The sequence below is a fragment of the Dreissena polymorpha genome, chromosome 13, assembly GCF_020536995.1.
Source record: "Dreissena polymorpha isolate Duluth1 chromosome 13, UMN_Dpol_1.0, whole genome shotgun sequence".
NCBI lineage: Eukaryota > Metazoa > Mollusca > Bivalvia > Myida > Dreissenidae > Dreissena > Dreissena polymorpha.
This window is the reverse complement of record NC_068367.1, coordinates 61,215,371-61,229,778: the sequence shown is the minus strand read 5'-3', so window position 1 is coordinate 61,229,778 and position 14,408 is coordinate 61,215,371. Positions and strand designations below refer to the sequence as shown.

Sequence of the window (14,408 nt, the reverse complement as noted above, 5' to 3'; positions counted from 1 at the left end):
TGACCCATATCACCCATACCTCATTTCAACCTTGACATTGACCCATATCACCCATACCTCATTTCAACCTTGACATTGACCCATATCACCCATAACTCATTTCAACCTTGACATTGACCCATATCACCCATACCTCATTTCAACCTTGACATTGACCCATATCACCCCTACCTCATTTCAACCTTGACATTGACCCATATCACCCATACCTCATTTCAACCTTGACATTGACCCATATCACCCATACCTCATTTCAACCTTGACATTGACCCATATCACCCATAACTCATTTCAACCTTGACATTGACCCATATCACCCATACCTCATTTCAACCTTGACATTGACCCATATCACCCATAACTCATTTCAACCTTGACATAAACCCATATCACCCATACCTCATTTCAACCTTGACATTGACCCATATCACCCATACCTCATTTCAAACTTGACATTAGCCCATATCACCCATACCTCATTTCAACCTTGACATTGACCCATATTACCCATACCTCATATCAAACTTGACATTGACCCACATCACCCATACCTCATTTCAACCTTGACATTGACCCATATCACCCATACCTCATTTCAAACTTGACATTGACCCATATCACCCATAACTCATTTCAACCTTGACATTGACCCATATCACCCATAACTCATTTCAACCTTGACATTGACCCATATCACCCATACCTCATTTCAACCTTGACATTGACCCATATCAGCCATACCTCATTTCAACCTTGACATTGACCCATATCATCCATACCTCATTTCAACCTTGACATTGACCCATATCACCCATACCTCATTTTTACCTTGACACTGACCCATATCACCCCTACCTCATTTCAACCTTGACATTGACCCATATCACCCATACATGATTTCAACCTTGACATTGACCCATATCACCCATACATGATTTCAACCTTGACATTGACCCATATCACTCATACCTCATTTCAACCTTGACATTGACCTATATCACCCATACCTCATTTCAACCTTGACATTTACCCATATCACACATACCTCATTTCAACCTTGACATTGACCTATATCACCCACACCTCATTTCAACCTTGACATTGACCCATATCATCCATACCTCATTTCAAACTTGACATTGACCATTATCATTCATACCTCATTTAAACTTGACATTGACCCATATCATCCATACCTCATTTCAAACTTGACATTGACCCATATCATCCATACCTCATTTCAACCTTGACATTGACCCATATCACCCATACCTCATTTCAACCTTGTTATTGACCCATATCACCCATACCTCATTTCAAACTTGACATTGACCCATATCATCCATACCTCATTTCAAACTTGACATAGACCCATATCATCCATACCTCATTTCAACCTTGACATTGACCCATATCATCCATACCTCATTTCAACCTTGACATTGACCCATATCACCCATACCTCATTTCAACCTTGACATTGACCCATATCACCCATACCTCATTTCAAACTTGACATTGACCCATATCATCCATACCTCATTTCAAACTTGACATTGACCCATATCATCCATACCTCATTTCAGCCTTGACATTGACCCATATCACCCCTACCTCATTTCAAACTTGACATTGACCCATATCACCCATACCTCATTTCAACCTTGACATTGACCCATATCATCCATACCTTATTTCAACCTTGACATTGACCTATATCACCCATACCTTATTTCAACCTTGACATTGACCCATATCACCCATACCTCATTTCAACCTTGACATTGACCCATATCATCCATACCTCATTTCAACCTTGACATTGACCCATATCACACCTACCTCATTTCAACCTTGACATTGACCCATATCAACTTAACCTCATTTTTACCTTGACACTGACCCATATCACCCATACCTCATTTCAACCTTGACATTGACCCATATCACCCATACATCATTTCAACATTGACATTGACCCATATCACCCATACCTCATTTCAACCTTGACATTGACCCATATCACCCATACCTTATTTCAACCTTAACATTGACCCATATCACCCATACCTCATTTCAACCTTGACATTGACCCATATCACCCATACCTCATTTCAACCTTGACATTGACCCATGTCACCCATACCTCATTTCAACCTTGACATTGACCTGCATTAGGAGACCTGTGTTTGGAGAAACAATTTGGAGACCTAGTATAAAGAAATTTTGTTTACTATTACCACTACTTGCTGTGTGTATGTGTCATAAATTGGCCCTTATTGTACCTAAGATTTAGTTTTTATGTCCCCCACTATAGTAGTGGGGGACATATTGTTTTTGCCCTGTCTGTTGGTCTGTTGGTCTGTCTGTTGGTCTGTCTGTTGGTCTGTCTGTTGGTCTGTTGGTCTGTCTGTTGGTCTGTTTGCGCCAACTTTAACATTTTGCAATAACTTTTGCTATATTGAAGATAGCAACTTCATATTTGGCATGCATGTGTATCTCATGAAGCTGCACATTTTGAGTGGTGAAAGTTCAAGGTCAAGGTCATCCTTCAAGGTCAGAGGTCAAATATATGTGGCCAAAATCGCTCATTTTATGAATACTTTTGCAATATTGAAGATAGCAACTTGATATTTGGCATGCATATGTATCTCATGGAGCTGCACATTTTGAGTGGTGAAAGGTCAAGGTCAAGGTCATCCTTCAAGGTCAGAGGTCAAATATATGTGGCCCAAATCGCTTATTTTATAAATACTTTTGCAATATTGAAGATAGCAACTTGATATTTGGCATGCACATGCATTTCATGGAGCTGCACATTTTGAGTGGTGAAAGGTCAAGGTCATCCTTCACAAGGTCAAGGTCATCCTTCAAGGTCAGAGGTCAAATATATGTGGCCCAAATCACTTATTTTATGAATACTTTTGCAATATTGAAGATAGCAACTTGATATTTGGCATGCATGTGTATCTCATGGACCTGCACATTTTGAGTGGTGAAAGGTCAAGGTCATCCTTCACATAGTCAAGGTCATCCTTCAAGGTCAAACGTCATATAGGGGGACATTGTGTTTCACAAACACATCTTGTTTCAACTAAAACAGAAAAGCTATTTTCCAACATGTGGTTAAAAACACTAAGTCTTATCACATATTAAGGTCTTTGTATGCTTTTTATTTGAATGCTGCAACATTGAGAGAGCTAATGAGTTTCGCAATTTCAATAAAACTGTTTTCTTTACAGTGCCGAGAAGGGTCGTTTACTAATGAGATGTTTATGTCTGTGATAAAGACGACAGATAGCATCCCCGAGCTGGACTCTGTGATAGAAATTCTCGACTGTGATATCGCCAAGTGGCGCTCAAAGGATACCGGTGGTAGTGATGGTAAGTTGTCACATATTCACACATTTAGCCTCAATCTGGGAAAACTGGGCTTAATGCATGCATGTTAAGTGCCCTCCCAGATTAGACTGTGCAGTCTGTAAGATGTGAAAATAAATATGTTTCAACTCAACTGTGGTGTATGAGAAATATACTAGTATAATAGCTATAGCTTATCAAATATAAATTAATGTTTAACTTAAGTCTGTATGCTATTTGTAACTATGGTTGATATAACAACAGACTGATACGTTTATGCTATGAAAAGTAGTAATGAATGTTAGCCATTGTTATTGGGGCTTGCTAGCCATTGGTGCATTGTTTTTGTTCCACCGTTTTGGGAATTGGGCCGGGTCCCTTTGGATTGGGAAAATTTGCGGCATTTTGACTAAAATTGGGAATTGAGTGTTGTGTTGTTTTGCTAAAAAATGCTTCAAAATTGAGAATACAAGTGTGTCCAGTGTTATATTGACTAAGGTTGAACTTATATGGATGGGAGATGAACAAAATATTGAGATATAAAAAAAAAATATTTTTGGATAACATATTCCTTTTAGGAATTTTTAGCTCCCATTTGGGAAAAATATATACTTTTTTCCATTGGGAATGGGTCTTGTTACGGGGCCCGATTTTGAATAAAAAAAACACTGCTTTGGTGGAAGTGTTGATCCTGATCATCCAGGGAGCATTTCTACTTTTCAGATGTACAAATAAAGCAAAACCTCAACAGCCTGCTGTTCGTAAAGAACCTGTGCGAAGAAAAGATCAAACGGTTACGTCAGGGAATCGATGATACAGAGTTTGCCCCGGATGTTCCAGAGCACATGCGTTCAGGGGCGACACAGTTTGTCCTCAGCTTAGAAGACATTATTAACAATAACAAAGCCCTGGAGGCCTTTATAGGTAAAAAAGGGTCCTTGCTTTGCAGTTGTTTGGAAGAGTTTTATTGAATGATGTCAACAAAAACTATTGCTTTTTAATTCTAATAAAAATTGTAATTTTCTGATTGATGGATGGATAGAGTATGCTCCTTGTCATTATTAAGTGTCTTCATTTTGTCTTACTGTCTTCAGCAATTTTTTGCCATCTTTTTTAGTGGGGTAGGGCATATAGATTTGGCTTTGTCTGTCCATCGGTCTATTGGATTTTTGTGTGGCGCTTTAAGTAGTAAGAATGGCTACCAGGGTGGTGTTTTTTTACAAACCTACAGACCAGCATGTTAACTTGCAACCTGTATGAATAGATTAGGAGTTAACAAGTGGCACACATAACTAAAAAAGTATTGCTGCAAGAGGGTAGAAACTTTAGAATGTATTAACTTGCACATGCACATAGTCAAGTTAATTTTTGTTTTCTATATCAGTGGAGTTATGAGACAAAATGTAACTGTAGGGGCATGCATATCCCTCACACACATGTCAAGTTAATTTTTAGATGAATTACCAATAGTATCATAGCATATCACCTTACTATATAATATTGGAAACTGAAAAAGTATGAAATCTTTGTAATAAAACCTCAGTTACTGACTTGTATGCAAAATAGATTTAAAGAAAAATATATTTTTTGTAAAGTAAACCCATCTTTCACTTAAAGTGACATATTAGTGCACATTGTTTAGCAATAATATATCATTCAATTTTAGAGTTTTGTTTTCATTCAATTTTAGAGTTTTGTTTTCATTCAATTTTAGAGTATTGTTTTCATTCAATTTTATAGTTCTGTTATCATACAATTTCATAGTTCTGTCCTCATTAAATTTCACAACAAAGTTATCATTCAAGTTCATAGTTTTGTAATCATTCAATTTCACAGCTAAGTTATCATTCAATTTCACAGCTAAGTTATCATTCAATTTTATAGTTCTGTTATCATTCAATTTCATAGTTCTGTTATCATTCAATTTCATAGTTATGTAATCATTCAATTTCATAGTTATGTAATCATTCAATTTCACAGCTAAGTTATCATTCAATTTCACAGCTTAGTTATCATTCTATTTCATAGTTCTGTTATCATTCAATTTCATAGTTCTGTTATTATTCAATTTCATAGTTCTGTTATCATTCAATTTCATAGTTCTGTTATCATTCAATTTCATAGTTATGTAATCATTCAATTTCACAGCTAAGTTATCATTCAATTTCAGAGTTTATGGGCCTTGCTGGGGGTCAGCAACTGCTATTCTTCTACCTTAACATCGAGGTAGGTGTTGATAAAGAAATGGCAAAAGACAATTAAACATATTATTATTGTATTTATTAGTGATACCGAAAGTTTTGTTGATGCCTATTGGATCCATATATCTGTCCTGGTACTTAAAAATATTATGTTTAGGTTATGTTTATTATGTTTAAAAATATTAAGTTGATATAGAAATGGCAATCAAGCACCATGTTCTCGTGTTTATTTGTGAACCCGAAGGTTTTGTTGATGCCTATATGATCCTAATATCTGCTTCGTTACAGTAGTTTATGCAATTATGTTTAACTAGTTTAAGTTGATAAAGAAATGGCAATCAAATACAATGTTATTGTATTTATCAGAGACAAGGTTATGTTGATGCCTATACAATCCTTATATCTGCACTGGTAGTTTATGCAAAGTTGCTTAGTTTAGTTTAAATATATTTATGTAAGCTTGATACAATTAAATTGAGGGGCTTTTGAGACTGTTTTTTGGGTAAAACCAGTACTTGGTGTCTTATGAAAGGATCTAGCGATGGCTCCCTGAGTGTAAATCAAACTGGGGACCTTCTTATCACGTCGGGCACACCATTGAAGCTACAACAATCCAGCCTGCTCAGCTGCTTAAAATCTCAACATGTCCAGTTTAAGATGACTGGTAACGGGTAAATAACATGGACCAATTGTAGGCAAAATTCTAGAAATTATTGCAAGAGTTGTCTCACTGTCTTAGGCTATAGCCAGTAAAGTCTATGGTTTTGCCTTGAAATCAAACACTGAATGTTTTGCTTTTGGTGTTTGAAACCTCGAAATAATCCGCTTTAAATAATTATGACAAAAACTACATCCATGAGAACTGTCTGTCCTGTGAATTGAGAATGCGTATCACTTCAGGTAATACTGGGCTCAATGCATGTGCTTTTAACTCTTTCAGTGCTGGAACCAAATTTTGAAGGCCTTTGCAAACAGTTTGGATCCAGATGAGACGCGACAGAACGTGGCGTCTCATCAGGATCCAAACTTTTTGCTATTCTGATAGTATTCTTTGAAAAAAAATCGAAGAAAATGCTAATTTTAGAAATTCAGCAGACAACATTTTAGCAGACAACAAATTTCCCAGCATGCAAAGGGTTAAGTGTCATCCTAAATTAGGCTACGCAGTGACTTCACCTTCTGCCTTTATTGTATTTTTTTAGTTCCAAGTAAGCGTCTTTTTAGCAAAAATCAAGTTTAGGCAAAAAGTATCGTCCCAGATTAGCCTGTTCAGACAACACTTTTAGGCGATGTATTTAGCTCAGCATTCTCAGTGCTAGGCTCATGTAATCCATTATGCTAGAACTAATTGCAAGACTGGTCTCCCAATCTTAGGCCATAGGCCATAGTTTTGCCTTTAAACCATGAGTAGTGTCAGTCCTGTGAATTGAGAATGGGTATCATCATTGCAGGGCTTTAGGGCAGCTGCAGAACAACAGCTCAAGGAGGCCGGTAACCATGGGAATGGAGACGGTTACGACCTAGAGCCACTGCGGAATCAAGTGAACATCATTTACAATCAGTATTTGTCTGAAAAGGTTGGTTCAAACATAAAGCCACAGAAAGACAAATCAGGAATCAAATAATTGCTGTAGAATTTGTGTACATTTCTTATGCTCCTGAAGGGAGTTATATAGCAATTTCATAGTCCGTCCTTCCATCTTTCTAACCTTCTGTCCGTCAATCTGTTCCGATACTTGTGCAGAACATAAGTCAATAAGTATTGACGGGATTTTAATGGAATTTTATTTGATTAAAGTGGGTTTTCAAGAGAAGTTCAGAGTTTAAGATTACAGACCATATTTCTCTCTATAAGATTTTTGAATTGAGTGATTGTCCATTATTATTTTTTTGTGCAAAACAACATTACATACACTATTTTTGTGTTTGGGAAACATAAATTAAATAGGATATAATGGATTGAAACGTAACTAAATATGTAAAAAAAGAGCTTAGAGAGAAAGTGCAGAATACAAGTACTATGACTATTCAATGTTGATTTCCATTTTGTGATTGTCTTGTGCACTCATAAATTTTATTACAATTAAAGATATTGAGATGAAACTTCATAGATATGTAGTGTAGAGATTTAGTATTTTTAACCAGGTTTTCCGAAGGAAAAAACTGGTTATTAGATTGGCGAATGTGGGCGGGCTGGCTGGCTGGCTGGCGGGCTGGCAGAACAAGCTTGTCCGGGCCATAACTATGTCGTTCATTGTCAGATTTTAAAATCATTTGGCACATTTGTTCACCATCATTGGACGGTGTGTCACACGAAATAATTACGTCGATATCTCCAAGGTCAAGGTCACACTTTGAGTTCAAAGGTCAAAAATGGCCATAAATGAGCTTGTCCTGGCCATAACTATGTCATTCATTGTGAGATTTTAAAATCATTTGGCACATTTGTTCACCATCATGGGACGGTGTGTCGCACGAAAGAATCACGTCAATATCTCCAATGTCAAGGTCGCCACGACTAAAAATAGATTTTTTTTAAAAAACAAACTTACAAAGGGGTTAATTTTGTTTGTTCATTTCAAAAGTTCAGTTTGAGTTTTCTCCCTTTATCAGATTTTTTTTTCACAATGAAAACCTGGTTTTATGACAATTTTGTCCCTTGTTTTAGTTATTTCTTTGTTTTGTGTTTGCAGAACCAATGTACAAAGTGCTATTTTACTGTGTAGATCATAACTAAAAATATATTTAACAGATTCAAAAGAAAGTTCATGTAAAGATTTTGATAAAAACTTTAAGAAAGAGTGCAAAGTAGTTCTTTGATACATGTATTTATAGGGTTATTGTCATTCATTTAATTTTCTTTTGAAAGCGTAGTGCAATTTATTGTAATACAAATTTATACATCAGTAGAGGACATCGAGATTTATTTTTTTCAAGACCATTTTTTGGCCAAAATGATACTATTGAGGCATTTGGCACTTAAAGTGAGCCAGGGTTACCCTTACCCTTAGAACATTTGCCATATAATTAAGATTATATACATATATTTTAAAGAAGATCATTGCTTTGAGGTCTTATCAGTAAGTTGAGAATTAAACTGTATTTCGTTTTTTGTCCTCACATAATGCATCGTTATGTGTTGAAGGACTTTAAACCCCAAAACCATTCCTTTTCCTACAGAGTCTTTAAGCTCAGATGAACTAATTTCCTAATCAGAGGTAACCTCTGTCTTAAAATAAAGATAGTATCTTTTTGTGGTTGTTTTAACTCTGAAGTTATGTGGAAATAAATATATAACACATAAAATAAATTTAAATAAAATTTAATCTATGACAAATTTCAGGTCTTTGCCCCAGTGCATGAACAAAAGACCTGGGGAAAGGCCTGCGAAGCAACAATTAGTTTTTGAATGGAATAAAAAGCTTTAAAAAAAGTGCCTTTGTTGGCAATTATGAGATAAGATCCTACATGCGACGTTTATGTACTGTGGCCCCTGGATTTCTGTTGTTAAAATTCTACATACGATGTTTATGGAATATGTCTCTAAATTTCTGTTGTTAAAATTTAACATACAATGTTTATAGAATGTGGCCCTGAATTTCTGTTGTTAAAATTCTACATACAATGTTTATAGAATGTTGCCACTGGATTTCTGTTGTTAAAATTGTACATACAATGTTTATGAAATGTGGGCCTGGATTTCTGTTGTTAAAATTTGACATACAATTTTTATGGAATGTGCCCCTGAATTTCTGTTGTTAAAATTCTCATACGATGTTTATGAATTTTGACCCCTGGATTTCTGTTGTCATTTCAGGCATCATCACGGGTTAGGATAGAGCCAGACATCTTGAAAAGATGTGCAGCAAAAATAAAAAATAAGCAGATGAAGGCGGACATCTTTGATGAAGTGCAAGCAAGGGTAATTTAGTTTAAACCTATTTATTTTAGGTTTGACCCCTTTCTTAGAGTTTTTTTCGTTTACGCTTTCAGATATTAACCTGATCTATGGTATGTGAGTCTACCTACATGACGTACAAATCAAGTCCGAGTTTCGTAACAGTCAATTGAATTTTGGTGAAGTTACAGGCCATGGCCATACAAATTTCCTCTCAAAACATGCAATCTTTAAACCTTTAAACACTTACAACTTGCTACCTTTAACCCTTTCCCACTCAGAAGCAAAGTGAAAATGGCTTTGTGCAAACAGCATTAAACCAGAACAGCCTGCGAGTTACTCGCAGTCTGTTCAGATTGTAAGCTTTTTGCTGCTCATCAGTATCTAAGGTTTGGAAATAAAGCCTTAAAAACTTGAATCTAGTAAGAAAAGTCTTAAATTAAATATATTTCTCTGAGGGACTACAAATGCGTGAAAATACGTATCTTAGAGGTAAAGGGTTAAATATTGCCCCATCTCTGCTACAGGTGTACCAGATGCTACACGGAGAGCAGTATTATGAGGCGTTCATACAGAGTGCGGCCTACGTGAAGGTCTTGGACGACTTGGGCTTCAACAGCATGGACTCCATCAGCATTGAGGACTGTAAGTGATAATGTTAAATCATTGATTTTCACAAAAATAATAGATACTTGTCAAACCTTTAAATTTGTATGCCCCCAAAGGAGGGCATATAGTGATCGGACCGTCCGTCTGTCTGTCTGTCTTTCCCTCACACTTTGCATTTAGGTTTCGAAAAATATCACTTCAGATAGCAACTTGATGTTTTGCATGCATGTGTATTTCATGGAGCTGCACATTTTGAGTGATGAAAGGTACAGGTCATCCTTCAAGGTCAAATGTCAAATATATGGCTTCAAAGCGGCGCAGAAGGGGGCATTGTGTTTCTGACAAACACATCTCTTGTTGTTTTTTTTAATCGTATGATATTAACAATTATGTGTTTAAAAACAGAAGAAAGTAAATAAAAGTAGTGTTCATCACAGCCTGAAATGAAGCTGATCATTAAAACTATGGTACAATGGTTACTGTTGGCCTTAGGATTGTATACATGTATTTAAGATTTTGTGTGAGTTTTTTCTGAATCTGCCACTGGTAATGATTGAATTATTTAAAGGGGCCTTTTCACAGATTTTGGCATTTTTTAATTCATTCATTTAATGCTTTATATTGATAAATGTAAACATTGGATCGTAAAGGCTTCAGTAAAAAATCAAGAATAAAATTAAAAAAAGGAAAAGAACATTGCCCGGAGCAGGTTTTGAACCAGTGACCCGTGGAGTCCTGCCAGAGTCCTGAAGTAAAAACGCTTTAGCCTACTGAGCTATTCCGCCGAGTACACATACTTGACGTATTTTATACCTTATATAAGCAATCTTCGTAGTTTCACAAAATTTAACGACAAAAATAGAACTCTCCAAATTATTCAATCGTTTCGCGTTGCAACGCTTTATAATTTTTAGGTTTTAAAATCGTCAAAAGATGCATATAATGGCTATATTAGACCATGGTAAATGTTCAGTATTACTGTTTCCTCACAAATATCATAACTAAAACGAAAATTTGCGAATCTGAAACAACTTTTTTCAATTTTGTCAATTTACCAAAGCGTGAAAAGATCCCTTTAAAGGGACCTTTTCACAGATTTTGGCAGATATTGAAGTTTGTCATTAAATACTTTATATTGATAAATGTAAACATTGGATCTAAAAAGCTCCATTAAAAAAAACAATAATAAAATTAAAGAAAGAAATAAAAGGAACCCTTAACTGGGCTCGAACCACTGAACTCTGGAGTAAAAGTCTAACGCTTAGACCACTCTGCCATCCATGCTCATAAAATGAGTGATGTATACTTTATAGAAGCAATCCTCTTAGTGTCACAAAATATAACGACAACAACAGAACTCTCCAAATTCTTCCATTGTTTTTTGCGTTGCAATGCTTGATAATTTTCAGGTTTTTAAATCGTCAAAAGATGCATATAATGGATATTTTAGAGCATGGTAAATGTTCATTACTACTGTTTCCTCACAAATATCATAAGTACAACAAAAATTTGCGAATCTGAAACCTTTTTTTTTAAATTTTGTCAATTTACCAAAATGTGAAAAGGTCCCTTTAAAATATTATATAGAATCGAACACAGGCAACAATAGTTATGAATACAAGTTGAGCTGATTCTGTCTCACTTGGTTTTGTGTAGCCAAAAATGAGAGATTAAGAATAATATAAACCTTATGGAATTGTATAGCCTTCATGAAATTGATGTTAAAGTTATTATTATAACTGTTTTCATTTTTTTCTTTCAGTGCGACATATAATTTGGTTAAGAGTATGTGAATGTGATCTGCATAATTTTATTTATAACTTATGTGGTGTGAAAATATTCTTTATGAGTGTGGTGTAAATAAAGCTTAGAATGCGCTGCTTTTGGGGAAAGTCATTTGTATTTTTGCTTGTGAAATTTCCTAGTACAGATTGTTTCACACAAAGTCTATTTAAAATATATTGCATTAAATATATACACATTATTTAAGGTGCTTGTATTTAAAGAAAACAAACGCACCAAAGCATATTGCGTTGAATTGCGTTATAATTGCTATGAAATGCTTGATTATAAAATCATAAAGAATGTTTTCAAAGTTCTCAATGGAGTAAATTTGTTTGCATGAAATAATATTGTTGAGTTAGATAAATTATGTAAAAGCGATGTTGAATAAGATTGCCTAATTAGGAACAGGTGCCCTCTTGTACCAAAATCATGTTGCTAATTTAATAGCCAAACTACTTATTTTCTTGCTATCTTTGTACTGGGCTCAGTGAAAAAGAATGTAACTCAATTTATGTTGCATATTAGTTAAACTAGTTGTTCAATGCGCTTTCCAAAATTTGTTTTAACTGCCATCATATCACTTTAATTAAGTCCAAAAAGTCCTACAGATTATGTAGACTCACATGTACACTTGTATAGCAAAGTATTTGAATTATCTTGTCCTCTGAAATCATAAGGCCCAAAGGATTGTATGTAAGATAATTGTGTGGTTCTATACAAACTTTGTTCAAAAACACCCTTGGGGTCAAAACTGGCCTTTCCCATGTTCCAATTTTTTATTGTTTCAACTTGCTACATTATACTACATGCATGGTCAGTGTTGTTAATTTATCTTTTAGACAATATACATCGTACTTTATTAAAGCATGCTTTGTGTTGGTACCTTGCCGGGGCCTGATATCACGAACATGCTTAAGCTAATATTCGGACTCAACTTTTGAGTTTGATTCCAATTTTCATGATGAAGTTTTCGATGATGTTCAATTTAATGTTGACAAATGGTTTTTAATAGTTATGAGTCTGACTCAACCTTGAGTTTGAGGAATAATATTTGAATATTCTTACAGGTGAAATTTTAGATTGTTTGTTCATAATCTGACTGATATTCTATATAATCAAGTTAGTGGAAATATGAATCTTGTGTTCTGAGTTAATCAGAAAAATAGAGAATATCCCTGATACAGGGCCCATGTATTCACAAAGAGGTTCATGTTTACGTTCAAAGTTCAAATATAGTTTAAGATGTCCAGAATTTGTCGAGTAGGTATCAAATTCAGTGAAAAATTTACAAAACAAGGTCAGAGTAAGAGCAGAAAATTTGAGTCACGTTTTGAGAACACTGGTCATAATGCATGTGCGTAAAGTGTTGTCCCAGATTAGCCTGTGCAGTCCTCACAGGCTAATCAGGGACGACACTTTCCGCCTAAATTGGATTTTTGCTAAGAAGAGACTTCATTTTAACGACAAATGTCACAAAAGCGGAAAGTGTTGTCCCTTATAAGCCTGTGCGGACTGCATAGGCTAATCTGGGACGACACTTTATGCACATGCATTAAGCCCAGTTTTCTCAGAACGCAGCTCATTTTATGACCTGGTTTTTGAACCAAAGTATTATGAAAATCAAGTAGCATATCAGCATACATTAATGTCAGCCTTGAACATTTTTGTGAACACATGGAAAGATATTAAACATCTTACAAATGTGTAATTTTTTTTAATCAGCATGTCTGCATGTGTTCTTGTTGTTTTTGCTTCCAGCCCTAGCCATGAGTTCTTCTGATGTTGTAAGTTGATGTTTTATTGCATTTTTATTGTGCCTTAAATGATTTGTTCGCTGTAATTCAATAAACTATGAAATTTTAGTTCTCCTTAACAATGTGCTCACTCTTGTTAAGTTGGTGTTTTTGTCTTTAGCTACTTGTGATTTTAATAACAATGAATGTATTTGAATTGAGGTTTTACTTCACAACATGCTGATACATGTTAATTTTGATATGGACTAATTCATTACTCTATTTATTAATAAATATAGCGTGTTTTCTGTGCTCATTTGAGTTTCTAATATGTTTGCGGGATAAAATTTCTGTTGGTTGCAGGGTTTATAAAGTAGCAAATATTTATCAGTTTCATATAATAATATCATTACACAGTTGGTATTCATGTAGTTTGTTTGAATGTAAACAGTATATAATTGTCAGAATGTTTATCTAGACCAAGTTCGAATCTGGGTCACGTGCATACAAAGACTAGGTTACTAGATTGATTCTAAAAAAACTTGTTTCCATTCTAGACTCTTGAGGCTGCATTTATTACTCAATCTTGATGAAACTTGGTGCAAGTATTTATCAGGACAAATTATATATCTCTAGTTCGAGTTTTAAATCTGTTTCGTAAGCATCTAAAAGCAAGTCACCATGTCTTAGAAAAACCTTGCCTTATTCATGACTCAAACTTAATGAAAGTTAGTTAGAATGTTTATCTTGACAATATCTTGGCTGATTTCAAATCTGGATCTCATGTGTCACCAGGTCAAATATTTTTAAAACCCTGTCACC

General features: G+C 35.1%; 1 protein-coding gene across 1 annotated transcript in view; it reads left to right on the top strand.

The window, feature by feature from the left end:
• LOC127856605 (sorting nexin-13-like) overlaps positions 1–14,408 on the top strand; it is a 70,342-nt gene that overhangs the window by 20,206 nt on the left and 35,728 nt on the right. The window contains exons 10-16 of the mRNA XM_052392914.1: positions 3,243–3,384; positions 4,084–4,284; positions 5,531–5,586; positions 7,013–7,138; positions 9,379–9,483; positions 9,987–10,104; positions 13,612–13,637. Of these exons, the coding sequence (XP_052248874.1) occupies positions 3,243–3,384; positions 4,084–4,284; positions 5,531–5,586; positions 7,013–7,138; positions 9,379–9,483; positions 9,987–10,104; positions 13,612–13,637 (774 nt within the window). The remainder of the gene's footprint in view (positions 1–3,242; positions 3,385–4,083; positions 4,285–5,530; positions 5,587–7,012; positions 7,139–9,378; positions 9,484–9,986; positions 10,105–13,611; positions 13,638–14,408) is intronic.